General features: G+C 35.3%; 1 protein-coding gene across 3 annotated transcripts in view; it reads left to right on the top strand.

The window, feature by feature from the left end:
• Positions 1–24,286, top strand: part of CFAP70 (cilia and flagella associated protein 70) — a 68,885-nt gene that overhangs the window by 23,199 nt on the left and 21,400 nt on the right. For 2 of the 3 annotated variants that reach the window (XM_019746008.3, XM_074339577.2), the window contains 11 exons: positions 1,614–1,748; positions 4,761–4,886; positions 5,116–5,196; positions 6,775–6,866; positions 10,469–10,529; positions 10,851–11,045; positions 12,393–12,524; positions 14,766–14,891; positions 19,512–19,645; positions 19,766–19,881; positions 20,082–20,303. In XM_019746008.3, coding sequence (XP_019601567.2) covers positions 1,614–1,748; positions 4,761–4,886; positions 5,116–5,196; positions 6,775–6,866; positions 10,469–10,529; positions 10,851–11,045; positions 12,393–12,524; positions 14,766–14,891; positions 19,512–19,645; positions 19,766–19,881; positions 20,082–20,303 — 1,420 coding nt within the window. The remainder of the gene's footprint in view (positions 1–1,613; positions 1,749–4,760; positions 4,887–5,115; positions 5,197–6,774; positions 6,867–10,468; positions 10,530–10,850; positions 11,046–12,392; positions 12,525–14,765; positions 14,892–19,511; positions 19,646–19,765; positions 19,882–20,081; positions 20,304–24,286) is intronic. The other variant, XM_019746009.3, reaches the window with a different exon arrangement.

Raw genomic sequence — 24,286 nt, 5'->3', positions numbered from 1 at the left:
TATAAGAAATGCTGGGTCAGACCAGACCTGTTATTATGCTTCCAATTGTAATATTAACAGAAAATATGAACTGATGTGGCTGCTTCTTAGGGTAGCCAACTGATCCTGATTTGCCAAATAGTTTCCTGGTTTTAACGCTAAAAGTCTCCTGTCGCAGGAAATTCCTCTCTCCCCGGCAGATTAGGATGACTGGTCACTCTAGCCCTCATTGTCCACTAAAAATTATTTAGCCTTTATTTCCAGACATCCTATTTCCCTGTAGCCCTTCATTACAGTTTTACATAGGTAAAACCATACAAAATAGCCATTTTTATCGGTCAAAAGTAGTTACATATTGACAGTATAGTTGAACCTAATACATCTTTTTGAATTTCTTTGACTTACTGACTTAAAATGTTTTAGCCTGCTAATTAGAGTAATAAGGTTCGCAGATGTACTGCTGTTCTGAAAAGGTAGCTTTGATGAGCCTAGAACCTGTTCCCTGTTGTTTTACTTGAGCATGGCTGGTCTTTTATGCTTGCTCATAAACTCCCTGAGGGTGGGGATCCTTTTGTAGACTGCTTTGTATCCTCCACAGAACCTACCTACCCTCATCCATGGCGTTTAGCAGATACTTAACAAGTACCTAAATTATTTTATTGATTTTTAATATAGGCTTTTTGCAGAATAAAAACACCACTACTGTGTTACCACTTCTCCCTTTGTGATATATAATATGTATTGACTAACTTTCCTTAGACTTCAAAACAACATAATGTTATCATATGAACACAGGAGTTTAATTTCTAATTATTATTTTAATAGGCCTTCTCAAAGAGATTATGTTTAACCTTGTGGGAATTAAATGTTTTCTTTCACATTTTTCCTTATGAAAGTTTTCTATGGCAAACCATACGGCCGTTAAAAATGATGTTAAGATGTGTTGATTGACATGTTCTTCATCTTTGTAATGAGAGTTTAGAGGAGGTTAGGGATGGCAAATACATGACAGCAGGCTGTTATTTATCCTCCTTCATCCATGGCAGATAGTACTGATCAATCAAAGCATTCTTCTCTTCTGAACCCAGACAAAGATACAGAATCTTTCTCAGCACAGTGCTCTAAAGCACCTCCACCAGTTGATTAGAACGTAGGCATCAGTTAAAGCCTGTTTGTCAACACTAGTCCAGATGATTTGTACAACCCCTCTTAGTCATATGAACCTGTGAACTAAAGCTAAAAGCCATAGCTTCTGATTTAAGATATTATTGTTGTTATTACATTGTTTTGTACAAGTTTCACTTTTTCCTAAGAAGTGAAATGGTAAAATAGACTTTTTGGTCGAATATATATTATCAGTTAATTTGAGTATGTGTTGATTTCACTACTGCCTTTACTGTTCATTAACACTGTTTATTTTATCATCTCAGTGAGCATGCTATTATTAAACCCATTTTGAAGATAAGGAAATGAAGACCCAAAATATCTATGTTACTGTTACTAATTGGCCCAAAGTCACGTAATTAAGTAGCATATCTAGTTCCTAAAGCAGGTCTTCGAACTGCTGAGTCAGCTCCATACCTTTTGCTATGTTTCTCTATAGCACTGATAGCTCTCTGGTTTTATTCCTTTAGGCAGAAGATGAAAATCAGCTTTCATTTCATGGTGTGGCCTATGTTAATATGGTCCCATTGCTGTATCCAGGTGTGAAGAGGATTCGGGGAGCTTTTCGTGTTTATCCTTACCTAGACAGTGTAGTCTATGAAAAGGTAAGAAAATATTGCATAGAATGTATCCTGATTTATCCTTTATATATATGTGTGTTTACTTATATCTTTAATGTATACATCTTTATAATGGATGTTTGAAACCAGTTGATATGCTGGGATGTTAAATATAGAGCCTGGCTGTCATTCTACCACTGAGCCTCAAAAACTTTAGGCCAAAAACTGGAAACAACCCAAATCTCCATCAACAGGTGAACAGAAAAATAAATTGTGTCATATATCTATACAATGAAATACTGCTCAGCAGTAAAAGGAATGAACTATTGATGCATGCAACATGGATGAGTCTCAAATATATCATGTTAAATGAAAGAAGGTAGACACAAGAGAGTACATACTTTATGATTCCATTCAAATACAATTCTAGGAAAGTAATCTATAGTGAAAGAAAGCAGATCAGTGGATGCTTGGGAAAAGGGATAGAGGGAGGGAGGGGTCACAAAGGAATGAAGGATGATGGAAATGTTGGTTATCTTGATTGTGGTGATGGTTTCACATATGTGTACTGTGACGGGCCAGCCGCCACGAGTCGATGGGTTCCCGAATGGGGGAGTGGGAATGAATAAAAGACACTCTCACATATGATGGCGATCGCGGACTTCAGTGATCCTGAAGACACTAAGTTTATTTTACTGCACCCATATAAGCAGTTTGAGCACGTGCAAGTATGTATTAACATAACAAATGTAAATTCTTTAACTTTCACATAGAGGATACAACATTCACCGAAACTCTCACAAGTAATTATCTTATCAATTGCCCTGATAGGCATCAGCCTTCTGTGTCCGGGAACTGGCCGCTCCCACCAAATTCCTCAGCAGCTTACAAGCTTAAGCTCCCCTCAGGTGCAGGCAGACAATTGCCTCAGGGGGAGGAAACAGGTAGCATAAACCGAGCCATTCTGCAAAGCTCAGAGTTTCCTGTAACCATGGCTCCCCACAGTGTACATATGCCCAAAATTGATCAAATTGTATACTTTAAATATGTAGTTTATTACATTACAATTTTGCCTCAATAAAGTTGGATACAAAATCTTTAGGATAATTAAAGAAGTCTATTGTGTTAAATATGCAAAAATTACAATCCATGATGATGAGTTATAATATGGTTATTTCAATTTTCAGGTGTTAAAATGTTAAAGTCATCTGTCTATGTATAGAAAGAGAATATAGCTATACATATATTCAAGCAAAAAGTCAATTTTATCATGTTGCTTCTAGGTGAAAGTGAGGCTTTGTAAAATACAAAACATGTTTCATATATGTTTTCATATACTATTTCATCATTATGACAACAGCTATTTTTCAATAAGAGAGTCATGAAAGACCCATCATCTATTTTCAAACCAATTGAATAGTGAACTCTTTTATATAAGTATCCTTTTAATCAGAAATCACACTTACTGGGATTTATCTTAAGGAAATAATTTAATAGGATCACAACCCCTATATTTATGAAAATGTGTGGGTGTCTATAATAGCAAAAACAAAGAATAAGATTAAATGTCTAAAACAGAGGCAGGCTTAGTAAATTATTGTAAATAAAAATAATGGACTATGTATGCATCCATTAAAAAAAAATCATTAAAAAGAGATAATCATTAATGCTTTGCTGATAGTTAAGTGGAAAAAAAAGAATGCAAAAATGTTACAAATGGCATATATTAAAATAAATTTCAAATGAATTTATTAAAAAATGTTAAATGTGAAGACTATAGAAATAGAAGTGTCTATTAAATATATGATAAGGGAAGACTTCGTAGGAGTGAAAGTAATAAAAGATATAAAAGATTTAGATTACCAAAAATGAAAAACCTCTATATGTAGGAAAAAACATCATAAACAAAATTACAATATAATGGAAAAACTGGGGAAAATATTTGAATACATATCACGAAGATGGCTACTATTCCTGAAATATAAAGCACTTTATCAGATAAATAAGAAAAACACACCATTTTTTAAATGAACAAAAACAGCAGTATACAAAAGAAGAAATACCACTGGCCAATAAATATAAGGAGAAACATTTGGCTTTAAATATAATCAAAGGAAGGCAAATGTAAATAACAGTAAAAGATCAGTTTACCTGTAAAATTAGACAATTATTTAAAACATGATAATACCTATTGGTGGCAAAGGTAAAACAACTTTCATTCCCTGATACTAGTAGAAGTGTAAATTAGTACCAACTGTGTGCCAAAAAGTTTTTGTCAGTGTGTATTAAGAAGCTTAAAATACTTATATCCTTTCTCATGTTACTCGTACTTCTAGGAAGCTAAGGGAATGAGTAGAATTGTATCCAGACTTTACTTCATGAAGATATTCTTAGTGAATCTGAGGGAAACAGTATATCATAATTGAAAGGTTATGGATTTTGACATCAGGCAGCCTCTAGTTGGAATTCTGGAACTGCCATTTATTAGCTAGGTGACTTCAGGCAAGCAACTAAATTTCTCTCAACTTTAGTTTATTCATCAGTAAAATCGAGACAATGCTTGCTTCCTAGAATTGTTTTACATATTAATTGACTGAACTATATATAAAGCACTAGGGATATAGCTGGCACACAGACATTTTTACCTTTTACTTTTATTATACACATATGATAGGAGAATACTGTGCATGCATTAAAAATTATTCTTATGAAAAATTTAAAAACATGAGAGGATGGATGTGATAGTCTGTTAAATGAAAAACCAGGATCTAAAACTACATTCAATATGGTCACAACTTTCTAAATATATATATTTATAATTTTAAAAATATATGGAATGTATATTTGGCAACTTCCTTGCTGAGACATAGCCAGACAATTTCCTCTCCAATATTTTATTGAAATTTGTTCAACTAGTATGGCATTGCAATGAAGTTTTTCACTTTCCCTATCTCTCTCTGATTCTACACTGTTGAAATTATCTAGAAAACTAAATGTTAAAGAATAACATGGACTTCTTTTATTTGCCTGTGAGTCATTGCATTTTTTTTTTTTCAGACCAAGTGTTTATTTAGCTTGTTCCGGGATACTGGCCACCATTTGATTCAGAATAACAGAATCGGAGGAATTAATTCCCCATTGTCCAAAACAGTTACTTCTAAGAACCTGAAAGAAGATAAAATAGTAAGAAACAGATATGGAAGAAAGGCCTACCCCTGGGGGGGTGTGGTAGGTTGTTGAGAAGGTGATGATTTTGCTGGGTTTGTTACATTCCAGAGGCTTATACTGATTTCTCAGTTGATGAATTGCCTCAATTTAATTTGTATTTTGATGCAACATAATGATCATTGTTCCTGCCATTGTGAAGACCATGTCAGAATTCCATTTTTGAGGTGTGTTCATTTTCTTTCAGCAGGCATCTAGTATAAAATCTCAGAGCTCAGATACACCTTTGGAAACGGAACCCTCTCTAAACCACAATCTAGAAGGACAGGTAACTATGCCTAAATAGTTGGAAAATGAAGTTTATGTTCTTACTGAGCAAGGTAGTATGATATAGTGGAAAATGCTCAGAAAAATGCTCATTATTTGAGTTACTACCCCGGATTTTCTATGACTAGCTTATGACTTTGGGTAAATTTCTTTGTCTTGTTAAGACTTTCTTAAATGAGGGGGCTACCAGATCAACTTCAAGGTCCTTTTCAGCATTAAAATTTTATGTCTTTTATTAATTATACTATGTTAGGCACTATGAGGGGTACAAAGATACATCATCTGCAGCCCTCAGGACACTCAAGAGTGGTGGGTAAAACAGACTGGTACATAACTAAGCTGAAATACAGAATTTTGATGGATGCTATAGTAGAGGTACAAATAAAAGTGCTGTGTAGGCTCAGAGGAAGCAGATTAATTGCTACTGGGCAGTCTCAGAAGGCTTCACGGAAGAGGTGGCGTATGAGCTAAGCAGTGAAAGTTAAAGGTAATCCTTTGCCAGATAAAGATGGGAGAATGATTTCAGGGCCAGGGAACAGCTTGAGTCAAAGCACAAAGAAGGTAGCAGAATTTGGGGGTACATCAATTGATTCAGTGTATGGTATAGAGAAATGAAAAGAAAGGAGAGATTCTAGAAGGAGGTGAGAAAGAAGAGCGAGGCTGAGATGGGTTATAGGAAGACTGAAAGTTTTGCTAAAAAGTTTGGGCGTCATTCTATAGGTGACAAGGGGACACAAGCCTCGCATTAGGGACTCATGTTAAAGGTTTTTAAGTTATGTAGAAATAAGACTCGTGTGTTTCAGGGCAGAACTCTTGCAAGGATGTGAAAAAGAGAGATTGAAGTTGAAGTAGGGGCTTCAGATGCCAGTTTACAGGTTTTTCTTTTAATACATATGAGTATTGATGACAGTTTGACTTTGGGAAGCGGTTGTAGTAAAGAAAGTCAGAAACCTGCAGAGGCAAGGTGTGGAACTGGGAAGCTTTGTGGGGTGTCAAGGAAGAAGAGTTAAAGATAACAGGTTTCAAGCTTTCCTTTCTGGAAGGATGAAAAAAATCATTAAGAGAAAAGTCAAAAGAGAGATTAATACAGAGGAAGTGATAAGTTCGATTTTGGACACGGTGTATTTAGGATGCGAGCAAAAATCTGGGTAGAAATGTCCATCAGGTCGCAGTTGGTAGCTGGTGGTGAGGATGCCATGAGTGGGAATATCAGAAGGTTATGAGCAGAATGTTTCCGCAGGACTCAAGAAAGATGTTTAGTGGGAGAAATAATTCTATTCACTTAAAACAGTTCCAAGAAAAGTATTAAACAAGATAAATAAGACTTCAGCTGGGGTAGAAGGCTCCAAGAATAAAATTGAAAATCCTTTCCTGCAAGAGATTACCACTGTTGCTATTTTTCTTTACAGTTATTTTTTCTATGTGAAAAATATTTTAACAGTCAAGATCACACTATATGCATATATATGGTTGTATATGCGTGTTTCTCACTTATTGGGAGCATTATCTTACGTTACTAAAATATTTTCATAAATATCTTTTTCTGAAGAGAATAAATTAGAGAAAATTGTCTTTACAGCAATATGTAGATGCAGGAACTTACATCGTGTTGGAGATTCAGCTGAACAAAGCCTTGGTTCCAAAGCGAATGCCAGAGGAGCTAGCCAGACGGTGTGTAGCAATGGTTCTCATACTTGTTTTGCAAAAACAAGTTAAGTATAAATAAAAGGAAGTCAGTTTGTCTTCATAAGTGTAATTTCACCTGGGCTAAGCATCAATTTTCTGTTTTTTCCCCAGATGAGTTTCTTATGTTACTGCTGTTTTCTTATTACAAAAGCAGTATATGCCTATTACAAAAATTTTGAGGAAATCAAGATTAGTAAGAAAATATATAAAAACACTCTGATTTCTACTTACCCAATGATAACTACTTTTAACACCTTGGTATTTATCCTTTTAGAGTTATTATGAAGCCCTTATATTATACAAACTCACACCATGTCACATATAAATATATGTAATTTTTTAAAACTATTTTATATTGTGCCTTGGTTGTTATTTCTAGGGAATTGTCCATTTCATCTAGGTTATCCAATTTGTTGATGTACAGTTGTTCATGGTATTCTCTTATTATCCTTTTTATCTTTGTAAAATGAGGAGTAATGTTTCACTTTCCATTTCTGATTTTAGTAATTTGCATCTTTGTTCTTTTTTTCTTAGTCCATCTACCTAAAGATTCATCCATTTTTGTTGATCATTTGAAAAAACCAGGCTTTTTGTTTTGTTGATTTTCTCTATTTTATTTATTTCCACTCTGATCTTTGTTTTCTTCCTTCTGCTAGCTTTGGGTTTAGTTTGCTCTCCTTTTCTAGTACATTAAGGTTTATAGTTAGTTTATTGATTTGCAAGCTTTCTTCTTTTTAATGTATCAGTTATATCTGTAAATTTCCCTCTGAACACTTCTTTCACTACATCCCATAAGTTTTGGTATGTTGTGTTTTTTGTTTTCATTCATCTCAAGGTATTTTCTGATTTCCCTGTGATTTCTTCTTTGACCTATTAGCTGTTTAAAAGTGTGTTGCTTAATTTCTATATATTTGTGAATGTTCCACTTTTCCAGTTTCCTTCCAGTTATTGATTGCTAGTTTCATTCCATTGTGATCAGAAAAGATACTTTGTATGATTTCAGTCTTTTAAAATTTATTGAGATTTGTTTTGTGGCCTAACATATGGTCTATCCTGCAGAATGTTCCATGTGCACTTGAGAAGACTGTGTATTCTGTGTTGTTGGGTAGAGTGTTCTGTACATGTCTGTAGGTTAAATTGGTTTATACTGTTGTTAAAGTCCTCTGTTTCCTTATTAATCTTCTGTCTGGTTGTTCTATCCATTATTGAAAGTGGGGTATTAACATCTCTATGATTGAAGAATTGTCCATTTCTCCCTTCAATTGTCTCAATTTTTGCTTTATATATATTTTAGGGCTCTGTTGTTAGGTACATATGTGTTTATGATTGTTATATTTTATTGCTGTCTGGAACTGTATATATTTCTTCTTTGTCTTATGTTATCTTATCTGATTTAAAGTCTGTTTTCTCTGATGGTAGTATAGCGACCTCAGCTCTGTGTTGGTTATTATTTGCACAGAATATCTTTTTCTATCCTCCTTTCAACTTCCTTGTGTCTTTGTATCTAAAGGGAGTATCTTTTAGACAGTAGAGAGATGGATTCTGGGTGTGTATTTTTATTCACTCTGCCAATTGCTGCCTTTTAATAGGAAAGTTTAATCCATTTGTATTTAATGTGATTACTGATAAAGAAGAATTTACTTCTGCCATATATCTATGTGTAATCTGCATGTCTTATATGTTTTCTGTTCTTGAATTCTTTCATTACTGCCTTTTTCATATTTAATTGATTTTTTACAATGTACAATTTAAACTCTCTTCTTCTTTCCTTTTCTTTATATTTTTAAGTTATTTTCTTAGTGGCTACCTTGGGGATTATAACGATCATCTTAAACCTGTAACAACCTAGTTTGAACCCAACACTCATGTCAACCTGGAAACCAAGGGATATGGTTGGTATATACATTTACCAACTCTGGGTGTTTCGTATAAATGGAATCATATAATATGTAGGTTTTTTTTGTGACTGGCCTGTTTCATTTAACAGTGTTTTCAAGGTTGTTCCACAATGTAGTATATATTAGTACTTCATTTCTTTATTGCTGAATATTATTTCATTGTATTGATATATCACATTTTGTTTTTCCATTCTTCAGGTGATGGACATTTGGGCAGGTTATTCTTAATATAGCATTCTATAATAATTGTATTAAAATGGAAGTCAAGTCAACTCATGTAACTCCTCTGCCCAGAAACTACCAGTGACTCCCCATCACACTGAGTAAAAGTCAGAGTCCTTACAGTGGTCTACAAGGGCCTACATGTTCTGCATGTATTTTGCCCTCACTTTTCCAGTCCAGCCACACTGGCCTCCCTGCTATTGTTCACACATGCCAGGCAGTCTTGCAGCAAGGGCTTTACACTTTCTGTCCCTTTTCCTGTGACTTCCTTGCCCCTGATATCTACATGACTTGCTTCCTCATTTCCCTCAGGTCTTTACTTAAATGTTATCATTTTAGTGAGTAAGGCTTTCTCTAGTGAAATATGCTCCCCCACTTCACTACCCCAGCCCCCAACATAGTCTATCTGCCTTCCTGTATTATTTTCCATGGCACATATCACTGACATATTTATCTTAATTATTTAACTTGTTTATTGTCTTTCTTTCCCCACTAGAATGCAAGCGCCATGAGGCAAGCATTTTTATCTGTTTTGTTTAATGCCCTATCCCCAGAATCTAGAAAAGTGCCTCATGGATAGGAGGCAATCAGTATATATTTTGAAAGAATGAATGAATAAATAACATTGTCTCTGGAGTGGAAGCTGGGTAGCTGGAAAATAAGGTTGGAAGGAGATAGTTTATTATATATCATTTTATATATCTTAAGCTTTGAATCATATGAATATATTCACTATTAAAATAAATAGAATTAAAATTAGAAATTACAAGCAGAGGCATACAATCACATAGGATATATTAGAGAAAAATTGAATATGTGAATTTGATTGTAAACTTCAAGGCAGTACAATATACTTCAGAAGGAATCTGAAATTATTATATAAGGAGGAAAAGTAACTTGTCCTGAAAATGGAAGGTTAGACGTTTTGGCATAAGTAGTTTGACAGTGGTAAAATGTATTTTCTTACTCACCGTAAAGTCTGATATCATTATTGTAATTTAAAGCAATTCTATAAATTATGACCTAAAGGGAGAGGAAAGAAAAGCTTTCCCTTGCCTGTACCATTTAAATTTGCAAAACTTAACGCTTTCAGAGACTCTAGTGGGTGCACCTAAAAGCATAACACCCATTTCTTTCTAACTCCTGAGTTAGAAAGAATACTCAGCAATGGTTTTAAAAAGTGTGTAAGTGTAAATCCAAGGCTCAAATTAGCCAGAAGTACAACCCAGCTACTCTCTGAGAAGGGGCTTCTTCCCTTCCTGTCTATCGAGTCCACAGCTGTATACTGTTGTGGGGCTCACGTCTAGGCTTTTATCTGAGAGAACAGTACAGTTCTCTTATATCAAGTATGATGGGGGAACAGATCTGAGATCTCCCCTAACCCAGAGTCTTTGGAAGTGGGCAATAGGAGAACATAAATCTGCAGAGAAAAAAGTTGTTGTTGCTTTTTTTTTTTCCTGACAACAGGGTCAAGGAAATGATTCCTCCAAGGCCACCTCTTACTCGTCAGACAGGAGGAGCTCAGAAGGCAAGTGCCAAAGCCAAGGTGAAACTATAAGTAATCCGGAGTTGAGTGCACTCATTTGAAAATAAGGCAGGGATTCTTCCCTATGAAGGGGTGAGAAATTGTAGTTTCACATATTTTCCTGCCTGTGTCTATTTGTGACCAGTGACTTACAGTGAATTGAATTCAATATTTTATCTTTGGCTGGTGGTCTCTGAGCTGGGAAAAAAAGAGCAATTTATACCGAACGTATTATTGACTGTGAAACCCAATCCAGGTTCAGACTTCTGTTCCACATCTTGGACTCTCGGAGGCCTCTTTCCCAGACATTGTGTATTTTCCTAGGCGGTGAGTGGCTACCACATGCAGATCAAGAACATTTCCAGAGCCATTCTGGATGAGTATTACAGGATGTTTGGAAAACAGGTGGCCAGGCTGGGGAGTGATATGGATAGTGAAACGCTGGAGGAGCAGAAGTGCCAGCTCAACTATGAACTTAATTGCTCTGGAAAATACTTTGCTTTCAAAGAACAACTCAAGGTACATATTCATTTATTTAATTACTCCGTAGGTTTTATGAAGCATCTTCTCTACATGTCTAGTTATCATTTTTCTCTGGCTGTGTTTGGCTGTGCTCCCACCTTTCTTGCTGTGAGTGCCAAGGGCTATGTGCTCCATGATACAGTGTTAGGAGAAGCTCCATTCCGGCAGAGCCTTGGGATGGCTCAGTGTCCACTCTGAGTGGGTGGGAGCTTTGAAGAAACTACTTCTTCGCTTGAGGATAGGCCAGATGTGGGGCCAGATTGCATGTTCATCTAGCAGGCATCAACTCTGTACCCAGTACTGATTCCATGACTAATTATCTCTGTCTCCCATTACAAACCTTTCTCCAGTCCTAAGCATCACCAAGATTTGAGAACTATTTACTTAATAATAATGGCTAACATTTATTGTTTGTTGTATGTCAAACTTTAACATGCTTCGTATCTTACTAATTCTCACAACAACCCTACGAGGTAGATACTTCCCATTTGACAGATGGAGAAATGCAGCATTGGTTGGTTAAATAATTTGCCCAGGGTCACAGAGCTAGTGAAGGTCAAAGATGTGACTCAAATTCAGACAACCTGGCTCCAGAACTCATGTTTTTAACTGCTATACTGCATTGCATCTCTGTGCATAATTACTATGTGCCCTGTACTGTACTAAACAGATAAAAGAAAGCATGTAGGAGTAATAAAGTGAAAAACAACTGATAAAAGAGGCAAGAGGCTATTCTCTGTAGGTGGCCTAGTCACATCTCAGTTTTATTCCTAGTTCTACCATTACTGGCTGGATGACCTTAGTCAATTGACTTTACCTCTCAGAGCCTCAATTTATTTGCCTAACAATGAGGGATAATTTCTCCTATTATTTCTCTTTGGCTTCTCAATCATCTGAAGTAAGATAGTGCATAATCCATTTAACAAATGAGAAAACCGAGGTACCAAGTATAAAAGCTTGTACAGTGGCAGGATTAGAACCAGAATTCCATTCCCCAGACTCTCAAATCAGGCATTTCTTCCATGAATCATGTGGCCACCGTGAGAAACGTAATGCGTAAACCTATTGCTAAGGTTTTCTTTGTCTCTATGATTTTTTTTAATACAGTATGAGTCTTGTGTTGACCATGTTAGTGAGGATGGTGCCATCAAGAAAAGAAGTCATACAGAGTATGTTGATTGGGGAAAGTCAGAATGCCAACAGTTTAGCAGTCACCCATGGAGCAATCAACCACCTTCTGAAGTTCTGATAAGTCTTAGACCAGACGCTCAGGGGAGGCCTGTGCTGTCAGCATGGTGCTGGCTCTAGACTGTGTTATCAGATGGTGATGTGTGTCTCCTGCAGCACGCTGTGGTGAAGATTGTGAGAGAGAAGTACTTGAAGACAACACCATTTGAGAGCCAGGAGGAACTTCAGACATTCATTAGTGAACTCTATGTGTTCTTGGTGGATCAGATGCATGTGGCCTTAAGTCAGGTGGGTGCTCAATGACTAATAGCCCTTATTTTTTCTGTAGGACATCAGGGTTTCCTCTGAATGATTCCTTCCTTCCTTGCTTCCTTTCTTCCTTAGTTATGCAAACATTTATTGAGGCGTGGGCTCTATGCTAGGCGCTGACAACGCAAAGATGAATAAGAAACTACCTAAGTTCTAAGACTAATTTTGGGGGAAATAGGGTGTATGCTCTTTTAATTTCCTAGAAAAATCATTAGGCAAGGAATCCCTCAACTTTTGAACCCCACACCTTAGTTATTTACTTCTGCATCCATTCGATCTTTTTCCTTTCAGTCTCAGAGGAAGAGGCATCACATCCTTCTGTGTTTCAAGGCAGATCCTTCCATCTAAATTCTTAATCCTTTCCCACTTGTATACCCTGGGCTTGCCATCAATTACCCCTTCTTTCCCTCTATTTTCATATTCTCCCGGTCTGCTGACTTCTTTTCCCAAACTTGTGGACATGCAAAAGGCTTTTTCATCCCAAAAAAGAAAATATCTGTAATTTCTAGCTACACCTTTCCCACTTCTTCCCTTCATCGTCCATCTTCTGTGTGTCCTCCTACCTTTCTGACTATTTTTATGTCTCCTTTGTAGGGTCTGTCTGTCTATATATCCCACAGAAAGTTTAGATGTAGCTTCCAAAGCTTTAGCCTGAGTTTCCTGTTTTCTTGGTATTTGAAAACCCTAGCTAGTGCTTGTCAATCTTTGACCTGTCATGGAACCTAAAAAATGGTACTACCAGCTACCCAGTCATTAAGCCTTAAACTTAAGAATCTTTGACTTCTTTTCCTCTGTGCTATGTAAGAACCAGTTGACATCACCAGTTTCACCACCTCTAACCCATCGTACATACTACGATCGGAGTGTTTTTTGTACAAAACCCTCCACATTCCCAACTCCCCCACCAGGAACTGACTTCATTTCCTGCTTCTTTGTCCCTCAACTGCTTCAACCTCTGCTCCTGGACTATATGCAGTTTCTGTACATGCCATATTCTTCCAAGCTTCCAAGCCTTTGGGATATTCCTTATGACTCAAATGCTCTGAAATATTCACCTGGAGAACTTCTTTTTTAGCCTTCTAGGTCCAACTCAAGTCACAGCTCCTCTGTGAATCCCTCCCTCAAAGGTCTCAGAGTGAAGTTTATCACATTTTCGTCAGGCATCCCCTAACCTGCTCTGCCATGGACACATCTTTATCACAGAACTTACCTCCCTCTATATTTGTATTTTGTACCTTTCTCCTCTACTAGCCAGAGGCTCTTTGAGGACATGAGGCAATAGTAATTACCATCTCATGCTCAATTGCTTTCATAATCAAATCATCCAAATCACCTGTGCCCAAGGCAGGATTGTGCTGTTACTCCTATGATACCGAAAACTCCTCTCCTACCTCTCAGGAAGGCTGAACAAGGTGAAAGGAAAAGTGATGGTGGCAGTGAAGGAAAAAAACAGTGAAGAAAAGAGCAAATAGAATAAAGGCATTGAGAAGGCATAGCTGGTTAGAGACAGACTATGGGGTGGGGGGGACAAAATAACTGATTTTGTCATTGTTTTCAAATAAACCACAACTACATACAATTTAAAAATGAGGAAATGGAGGCAAGAACCAACCGGTGCAGAAAATAGATATTAATAGACAAGTGAGAGGAAAGCAGACTACCCTCAAATAGAAAATGCACATTGGAAGTGTCATTGTTGTTCAGGTGTAATATCTGAAAACTCATAGTTTTTCTTTGTTTTGATTGTCAGTCTTGAAGAAGAAAATTGAGAATTGCACACATTCACAGAACAAACAGAATAATTTTTGTTCCACAATTTACCTAGCCGATTGTATCTATTTTTCTATCCATCACATTTGTGACAGTTTGGAAATAGATTTCTATTTCCTCTGTGAAGTAATGTCCTTACTGAGAGTGAAGGGGATAAGTGTTGAATGAAAAGCTTGAAGAAAGAGAAGGAAGTAATAGGTCCTATACCCCCAGCTAGGAAAGTAAGTCTGGTGTCATAAGTAACCTCCTGTGTCAGAAGCTATGGCCAAGGAAGACCCCCCCAAAAAAATTCTTTAATTAGAAGTAAAAATAATATCTGTGACTTTAACAAATAGAGCTGCTAAGTAAAGCTAAGTTTGAGATGGGCCAAAGAAAGCTGCTGATCGTTGATTAAAGCCTCTGTTCTTTGTTCTTTTCATTTTGTCTGCCTCACATCTTGCCATTGACAAGACCATGCCAGATGACGTCCAAGGTGCTGCCTCAACCATTCATACAAGCAGTGAACAGCTTCGATTCTTTGCATTTGAAGCAGAAGTCAATGAGAACTTTGACATGGCAGCAGTGTATTATGAAGAGGTAATTAAATATCTTCCCAGTGGTGGTTTTGACTGTTATTTGTACAATACGGGTGTAATAAATAGTAGTTTTTGATTGTTCAAAATCCAACCTGATTAGTACAAGGATATACACATAGATCAATAAAACAGAGTCCAAAAATAGGTCAACACCAATAAGGCTATTATATTTTTTGACAAAGATGTAAAAGAAATTCAATGGAGAAGGGATAGTCTTTTCAAAAAATGATGTTAGAACTATTGGTTATCATATGCAAAAAATGAACCTTGACATAAACCTCAAATGCTGCATAAAAATCAACTGAAAATGGATCATAGATCTGAATGTAAAACTGTAAAACTTTTAGAAGAAAACAGAGGAGAACATCTTCGTGACCTAGAGTTGAATAAAGAGTTCTTAGACATGACACCAAAGCATGATCCATCAAAGAAAAATATGATAAATGGAACGTCATCAAAATTAAAAATGTATGCTCTGTGAATGGAACTGTTAAGAGAAAGAAAAGAAAAAGTACAGAATAAGAGAAAATATCAGTAAAACATATATTGCCAAAGGATCTGTAGGCATTAGGGAATGCAAGTTAAAACCAGAATGAGATGCTACTGTATACTTATTAGAATAACTAAAATGAAAACTGCTGACAATACCAGGTGCTGGTGAGGATACAAAGCAACTGGAACCCTCACATGTTGCTGGAGAAAATGCACAGTCCTATTGGCCTATTGATACAGCCACTCTAGAACAGTTTCGCAGTTTCTTATACATTTAACATATGAACCACACCAGGGTATTTACCTTAAAGAAATGAAATCTTATGTACACAAATGCTTATAGCAGCTCTATGCATAACTGCCCAAACCAGAAGCAACTCAAATGTTCTTCAAACGATGAATAGACAAACTATGGTCTATCCGTATAATAAAATACTACTCAGCAATAAAAGAAATGAGTGACTGACACACGCAACAACTTGGATGAATCTCTAAGGTATTATACTGAGTGAAAGAAGCCAGCATCAAAGTTACATACTATATGGTTCCACTTATATGACATTCTTGAAAAGAAAAAACTACAATGATGGCTAACAGTTCACTGGTTGCTGGATGTTACGGGTGGGAGGAAGAGATGACTATAAAACGATAGCATGAGGACGTTGTTGGGGGGGTGGATCTGTTCTGTATTTCAGTATTGGTGATGGTAACATGAAAGTACACGTGTTAAAATTCGTAGGACAGTATACCAAAAGAAAAAAATGTTTGTTTATTGTAAATAATTAAAAAAATGAAACCTGTATTCAGCAAATTCAGCAGCCTCTTCCTGAGTCTTTACAGTGTATAATGAATGATAGTCGAGTTCTCTAGTTCTGTTAGTACCACCTACCACATGTATCATGGGCTGAATAAACTTACACGAAGAATGGCCTGAACCTTCATTTACATTTATTTAATTATTGAGATAAAGTTCACCTGCCATGTAATTCACCCATTTAAAGTATACAGTGATATTTAGTATACTGTATTTACAGAGTTGTGCAACCATCACCAATTGTACAACCAATTAGTTGTGCAACAATCTAATTTTTTGTTATGTTTTGTTTTGTAATAGTGTGTTTTTTCCAGGACCCATCAGCTCCAAGTCCAGTTGCCATTTCAATCTTGTTGCAGGGGGCGCAGCCCACCCTCCCATGTGGGAATCGAACTGGCACCTTGTTGTTAAGAGCACGTGCTCTAACCAACTTAGCTATCCGGTCGCCCCTCTAATTTTTTAATAGATTTTTTTAAAGAGCAGTTTTCGGTTCACAGCTACCACGATCTAATTTTAGAGCATTTGCATCCCCCCAGAAAGAAAATCTGTGCCCATTAACAGTCTCTCCCCCTTCCTCTTCACCCCCAGCCTGAGGCATCCACTAATTTACTTTCTTTGTATATAGATTGGCCTATTGTAGACAGCTTATATAAATGGAATCATGCAATACCAGGTCTTTTGTAACTACCTTCTTTCACCTAGCATTATGCTTTTGAGGATCATTCATGTTGTCGTATGTATAGATATACCACATTTTGTTTATTTACACATTATTGATGGGTATTTAACTGTTTTCCACTTTTTGGCTATTATGAATAAGGCTGCTATGAACATTCATGTATAAAATGTATAGAAATATGGTTTCAGTTCTCTTGTGTATGTACTCAGGAGTGGAATTGCTGGGTCATATGGTAACTCTATGCTTAACTTTTTGAAGAACTGCCAAACTGTTTTCCAAAAGGCTGTACTAATATTTTACATCCCCACCAGCGATGGACGAAGTTTCCATTTTCTCCATATTCTTACTAAGGCTTGATATTGTCCATCTTTAAAAAAAATTATTGTAGCCGTTCTAAAGGTTGATATGGTCTCACTGTGGTTTGTTTTGCGTTTTTCTAATGACTAGTAATTTTGAACATCTTTTCACATTTATAATTTTTTCAAGAGGAAAATATGTTCCAAATTCTAAATTAATTGACAGAAGAACAGTTAAACTACAACATGTTCAAAATATCGGTCTATATAAATCAATTGTTAGGTCCCTTTGTGACTGGCTTATTTCACTTAGCATAGGTCCTCAAGGTTCATCCATGTTGTAGTGTACGAGGTATGTCAGAATTTCCTTGCTCTTTAAGACCAAATAATATTCCTGTATGTGTATACCACATTTTGCTTAGCCATTCATCTGTCATTGGGCACTTGGGTTTCTTGTACTTTTTAGCTATTATGAATAAAGCTGCTATGGACATGGATGTATAAATAAATAACTTTTTGAAGCTCTGCTTTCAATTTCTGTGGGTATATACACAGAAGTAGGATTGCTGTATCATATGGTAATTCTATTTTTAATTTTTTTGAGGAACCACCTTACTATTTTCCAAAGTGGTTGCACCATTTTACATTCCCACATTGTACAAGAGTTCTAATTTCTTCATATCCTCCTCAACAGTTGTTATTTTCTGTTTTGTTGATAGTGGCTATCCTAAGTTGGAGATAATATTGCATTATGGTTTCGTTCCCTAGTGATTTGTTATGGTGAGCATCTCTTTCTATGCTTTTTGGCCATTTGTAGATCTATGGGGAAATATCTATTCAAGTTCTTTGCCCCTATTTGAGTCAGGTTGTTTATTATTTTGTTGTTGAGTTTTAGGAGTTCTTTATATACAGTATTCTGAATATTAACCCATTACCAGATATATGATTTGCAAATATTTTCTGCCAAAACAACTGTTAATTACATTTTTACTCTGTGGATAATTTCTTTTGATGTATGAGAGTTTTTAATTTTTACAAAGTCCAGTTTGTCTATTTTTTCTATTGTGGCCTGTGCCTTTGGTATCATATCCAAAAAATCATTGCCTAGTCCAGTGTCATGAAGCTATTGCCCTATGTTTTCTTCTCAGAGTTTTATAGTTTTATACCTTACATTTAGGTCTTTGATCCATTTTGAGTTATTTTTTGTATATAGTGTTAGGTAAGGGTCCAACTTCATTCTTTTGCAAGTGAATATCCACTTTCCCTGGCACCATTTGTTGAAAAGACTATCCTTTCCCTATTGAATGGGCTTGGCACATTTGTCAAAAATCATTTGGCCATATATGCAAGGGTTTATTTCTGGACCCTCTATTCCATTGGTCTGTATGTCTGTCTTTATACCAGTACTGCACTGATTACTGTAGATTTGTAAGTTTTGAAATCAGGAAGTGCTGAGTCCTTCAGTTTTGTTCTTTTTAAAGCTTGTTTTGGCTCTTCAGGTTACCTTGACATTCCATATGTATTTTAGAATGGGTTTTTCTATTTCTGCAAAAGACATTGGGATTTCGATAGCGATTGCATTGAATCTGTAAATTGCTTTGGGTAGTTTTGAAATCTTAGCATATTGTCTTCCAATCCATGAACATGGGATGTGTTTCCAGTTATTTATGTCCTTTTAAATTTCTTTCACAATGTTTTGTAGTTTTCACTCATTATGAGGTGCTGTTTTTGTATACCATGTTTCCCCCAAAATAAGACCTAGCAAGACAGTCAACTCTAATGCATCTTTTGGAGCAAAAATTAATATAAGACCGGGTATTATATTATATTATATTATATTATATTATATTATATTATACCCGGTCTTATATTATAGTAAAATAAGACCAGGTCTTAGTAAGACCCCGTCTTATATTAATTTAGAGCTGATGGTCCAGCTAAGTCTTATTTTTGGGGAAACATGGTACTTGTAGATAAATTTATATTTGCCATCTCAAGATTGTGACAGAAACTATTATATATGAATCTTTAAAATAAACCATAAAAAATGAATGTTTTGGGTTCCTAAGTAATTGGATGAGCTTATGGTGACCAGAAAACTAACACTAGGACACAACCAATTTTTAGATTATTTCAATAAATATTTATTTATTTTACTACAAGCCAGAACATTGACTATGCTAGGCATTCAGAATTCAGAGGTGAGCAAAAAAGAAGACATAGTTTCAGCTTTCATAGATCTTATAGTATTTATGGGGTGCTTCTGCATGATGTTATGTGCATAAAAAATATGACATAGTGTCACAATAACCTTGGTTCTCCTGATGCTTCATGTGGTAGAGGTTGGTCCGTGAGCCCCAGAACCTGGAACATTGGCTGGACTATGGTGCCTTTTGCCTCCTAACTGAGGACAACATCAAAGCACAGAAGTGTTTTCGGAAAGCCCTTTCCCTCAATCAGAATCATATCCACAGGTAGGGGTGAAGGGAGATGGGGAATGAGTAGGAGCAGATAAACTTCTGTATAAAGTTGTCTTGATTCCATGACTGTGACATGGGACCATATTGTGAATCATGTTGGTGGTATCTTCTCAGTTTGTTGCTGTGTGGTGTCATGGCTGTCCTGATGGAGAACTATGAGCAGGCAGAAATTTTCTTTGAGGATGCTACTTGCTTGGAACCAACTAATGTTGTAGCCTGGACTTTACTTGGTATGGTATTTTCCTGTAATCTGAATGTGTTTTTTTCCATTATAAGATTCTCCCTTTCTCTTTCCATTCTTTAATGGCTCCTCACATAATTCTTAAACTTTGGTAAACGTGTGGGAAATGTTTAAGTGAAATATTGCATTTCTTCAGTATGTGATGATCGGAAATTATTCACATTTATTTCAGCATCTTTCTTCCTTTAGGTTTGTACTATGAAATTCAAAACAATGATATTCGAATGGAAATGGCATTTCATGAGGCCTTCAAACAGCTTCAGGCACTAGTTCTTCAGGCACAAATAACGAAGGAGAAGAGCACTGGTGCTGTGGAGTACGCTGAAGAAGGAGGGAAAGTAGAATCCAGTTTGGGCCCTTGCAGAATCACTAGTGGTTCTACAACAGCAATCAAGGTGGAAGCCTCAGCAGGTAGGACCAGGGAATGGAAACGATGAGTGGCTAGAGGGAAAATTACTGGCCTTACTAGTAGGACCAGGCAAATAATAGCTACTCAGTAAATATTTGTTAAATGAATGAATAGATGGAGTTTTGAATTGTTCAAGGGATACCAGGAAAGACACATCTCAAATATTTCCTCATTAGTATGATTGAAAGTGTGCAGCTTCTATTGTTGACATTCAGTTTTTTTGAATCTTAAAGAATTTACTGTCCCTGTGTACCCCTAAAAGGGGTATCATTCTAGCAGAGTAAATTTCTTTTTTAACCCTCACTCCTTTTCCGAACAGGGAAGGTCCCTCTCATGTGATTCTTAAATTTATTTATTTTTTTGTGTACTCCCTTTTTTTTTCATTGCCATTCTTCTTTCCTCTATTTGAGGAAATCAGTCATGCTACTGTGTTTAATATATGTTTCTTACATCTGTTATTTTATGTTATTGCATATTGTTATTTTGTGTGCATATATTTTCACCTGTTTGTCTGAGGTATAATTGACATTTCATAAATTGCACATGTACAATTTGATAAGTTATAACATATAAACACATTCATGAAAATGTTACCTCAATCAAGATAATGAACATATCCAAAATCCCCAAAACTTTTCTTGTGTCCATTTGTACTCTTTTTCTATTTCTCATTTCCAGAGAACTACCAATTAGTTTTCTGTCACTATAGATTAGTTCACATGTTCTAGAATTTTGGAATCCTAGAAAATTTCTAGAATTTTCTAGAATTTCTAGAATTAAGTAGAATTTCACAGTATGTACTCTTTTTTGTCTGGCTTTTTCACTACGTGTAACTATTTTGGATTCAAATATGTTTTTGTCTATATCAGTATTTCATCCCTTTATATTGCTAAATAGTATCCCATTATATGAAGATACCAAAATATGTTTATCTATTCACCTGTTGATAGATTTTTGGTTTGTTTTCAATTTGAGACTATTAAAATAAAGCTGCTATGGATATTTATCTGCAAGTCTCTGTATGGACATATACTTTCATTTGTCTTGGAATGGCTGGGACCATGGGTTCTTTACTTTTTTTTATTTTTCAAATAGTTGGGGATTTTTTCATATATCTTAGTGTTTTTATTTCTAATATAATTTCATTGTGGTTAGAAAACATACTTTGTATGATTTGAATTCTTTTAAATTTACTTTGACTTGTTTTATGCTCGAGCATATGATTTATCTTGAAAAGAATGTGTATTCTGCTGTTGTTGAATGGAATGTTCTATAGATAACAATTAGGGTTAATTAGTTGATTGTGATCAACTTTTCTTTATTCTTTGTGCCTTTAATATTTCTTATTACTAGCACTTACTGCCTCAAGTCACATTTTCTTCAATTAACTTTATAATGTTAGCTTTATATTTAGATCTTTATCAGGATTCTGTATTTGAGTATGATGCTAGGTAGACATCCAGTTTTATTTTTCTCCATATAGGGATTTAGTTTTCTCCAAAATCATTAATTAAACAATCATCTTTTCCCCTTAGGTTTAAGGTATATATGTCTCTGAGCTCTCTATTCTGTCTTTTTTTTCTGATCTTAAAACAATATCACACTGTTTTTATTGCTGTGTTGCTGTAGTATGCCTTAACATCTGGTATACCAGTTCTCTAATTTACTTGCTTTTTTTTATACCTGACTTACCTATTCATGAACCATTATTCATCTATATGGATTTTATAGTGAATTTATGAAGTATATAAAAAATCCAGTTGAAAATTTTATTTAGACTGTATAGAACTTACAGATGAATTTAGGGATAATTAACATCTGTGTATTATTTAAACCATTCTATACAAGTGTGTTAAGATCTCTTCATTTACTTAGATTATCTTTTTATGTCCTTTATTAAAGTTTTAGCATTTTTTTCAAATGAGTCCCTGTTTAAGTAATTCATAGATACATATATAGATTCCATTGCTATCATAATAGAATATTATTTTAATTATATTTTCTAGTTGGTTATCACTGATATATTTTAGTGTATGCTATTGATTTTCTACATTATAGGTTTTACTGAATACTAATGTTTTTTAGATTGAACTTGTGTATGACAGTCTTGTTTGACTTATTGATTCTAATAGATTTTTCTATTTTTTTCTAGAATATAATTATCATCTGTCAATACTGATAGTGTTATCTTTTCCCTCTCAATACTCATACTAGTCATGTCTTTTTATTATCTTCAATAATATGTTATATAGTCATGTGCTGCATAACGATGTTTTGGTCAGTGAAGACTACATATATGATAGTTGTCCCATAGATTATAGTGGAGCTCACTTTCCTGTAAGTGATTAAAGTGGAGCTCACTTTTCCTGTAATGGAAGGATGTGTGGTTCAGGAGTATTTTTTCTTTCTTTGACAGGAGCAATATCTGTGGGGCTTGGCAATAGATTCCTTATCACTCACAGCACCTCGATTTTTGGTGCAGATTACATCCCAATCAATCAGCCACTGACGTGTCGAGAACAGCTAAGAATAGAGAGAATTAATGAGACAAATAGCAGATTATTTGAAAGGATTAATTATATTGATAAATTTGACTAGGACAAAAAGAAGATATGTTGTACCAATATCAGGAATGAAAGGGGACACTACTACAAATCTTATAGATATTAGAAAGATAACAAGGGAAAATTATTAGCAACTTAATGTCAACAAATTCAACAACTTAGATGAAATGTAAATACTTTGACAGACATACAAAACTTAGGAAGAAAGAGAAATCTGAATAGTACTATGTCTCCTAAGGAAGTTAAATGTGTAATTAAAAACCTCTCACAAAGAATACTCCCAGCCTACCCTCTTCCTACCACAAACTCAGAAAACAGAACAGGCAGTATTGAAGTTGAAGAATAGTTATTACTGTGATATCAAAACCAGACAATCCATCCCCAAAAAAGAAGAGTACATATCAATAACTTTCATGAACCTAGGCACAAAAATTCTTAACAAATGTTAGCCAATCAATTTCAGTAACATATAAAAACGATAATATATCCAATCCAAGTAGGGGTTGTAAGTTTGGTTTCACATTTGAAAATCAATGCAATTTACCACAGAACAGCTAAAGTTAAGATTGACGATACCAAGTTATGGAAAGGATGTGGAGTAACTAGAACTCTCCAACATTTCTGGTGGGAATACCAAATGGTATAACCACTTGGAAAAACAGGCAGTTTTCAAATAAAGTTAAACATACATATGCTAGCAATTTCACTGCTAGGTATTTACCAAATAGAAATAGAAGCATATGTGCTTGCAAGGATTTGTACATAAATGTTCATATCAGATTTATTAATAGTAGGCAAAAAAACCTCTAGATGGGTTAATATCTATATTAATGGTTAATAAATTTTCTTATAACCACACAATCAAAAACCACTCAGCAATAAAAAGAAACAAATTAATGACATATACAATATGGATGAATCTCAAAAACATTATGCTAAGTGAATAAGCCAGATGCCAAACAGTACATACTATATGATTACATTTAAATTAAATTCTAGAAAAGGCAAAACTAATCTATATTGACAGAAAGCAGATCAGTGGTTGCCTTGGGCTGGGAGTTGGGGATTAACTGCAAAGAGCAGAAGGGAGCTTTTGGGGGTATTAGAAATCTTTTATATATTGATTGCGATAGTGATTACATAAGTTTTTATTAAAATGCATTGAACCATATACTTCAAAGCAAACACTTTATAATATGTAAATTATACCTCAGAAAAGCTGAATATTAACAGTTTTTTTCATTAAGATCATAATTTACTCCTCATTGATCAGTCTGTAGTACTTAACGACTTTCCTTCCTGAAATCCATGTTGGATTGCCTTCTGCATCTCCAACAGTTTGGGTTTCCTTTATTTGCTTCTCTTTCTTGTCAAACTCATTAAATGCAATCAGTTCCCACTAATATAGTTTTACTTTCTAA

The sequence above is a fragment of the Rhinolophus sinicus genome, chromosome 15, assembly GCF_057876585.1.
Source record: "Rhinolophus sinicus isolate RSI-liver-muscle chromosome 15, RSI-T2T, whole genome shotgun sequence".
Taxonomy (NCBI): Eukaryota; Metazoa; Chordata; class Mammalia; order Chiroptera; family Rhinolophidae; genus Rhinolophus; species Rhinolophus sinicus.
This window is presented reverse-complemented; position numbering and strand designations above follow the sequence as displayed.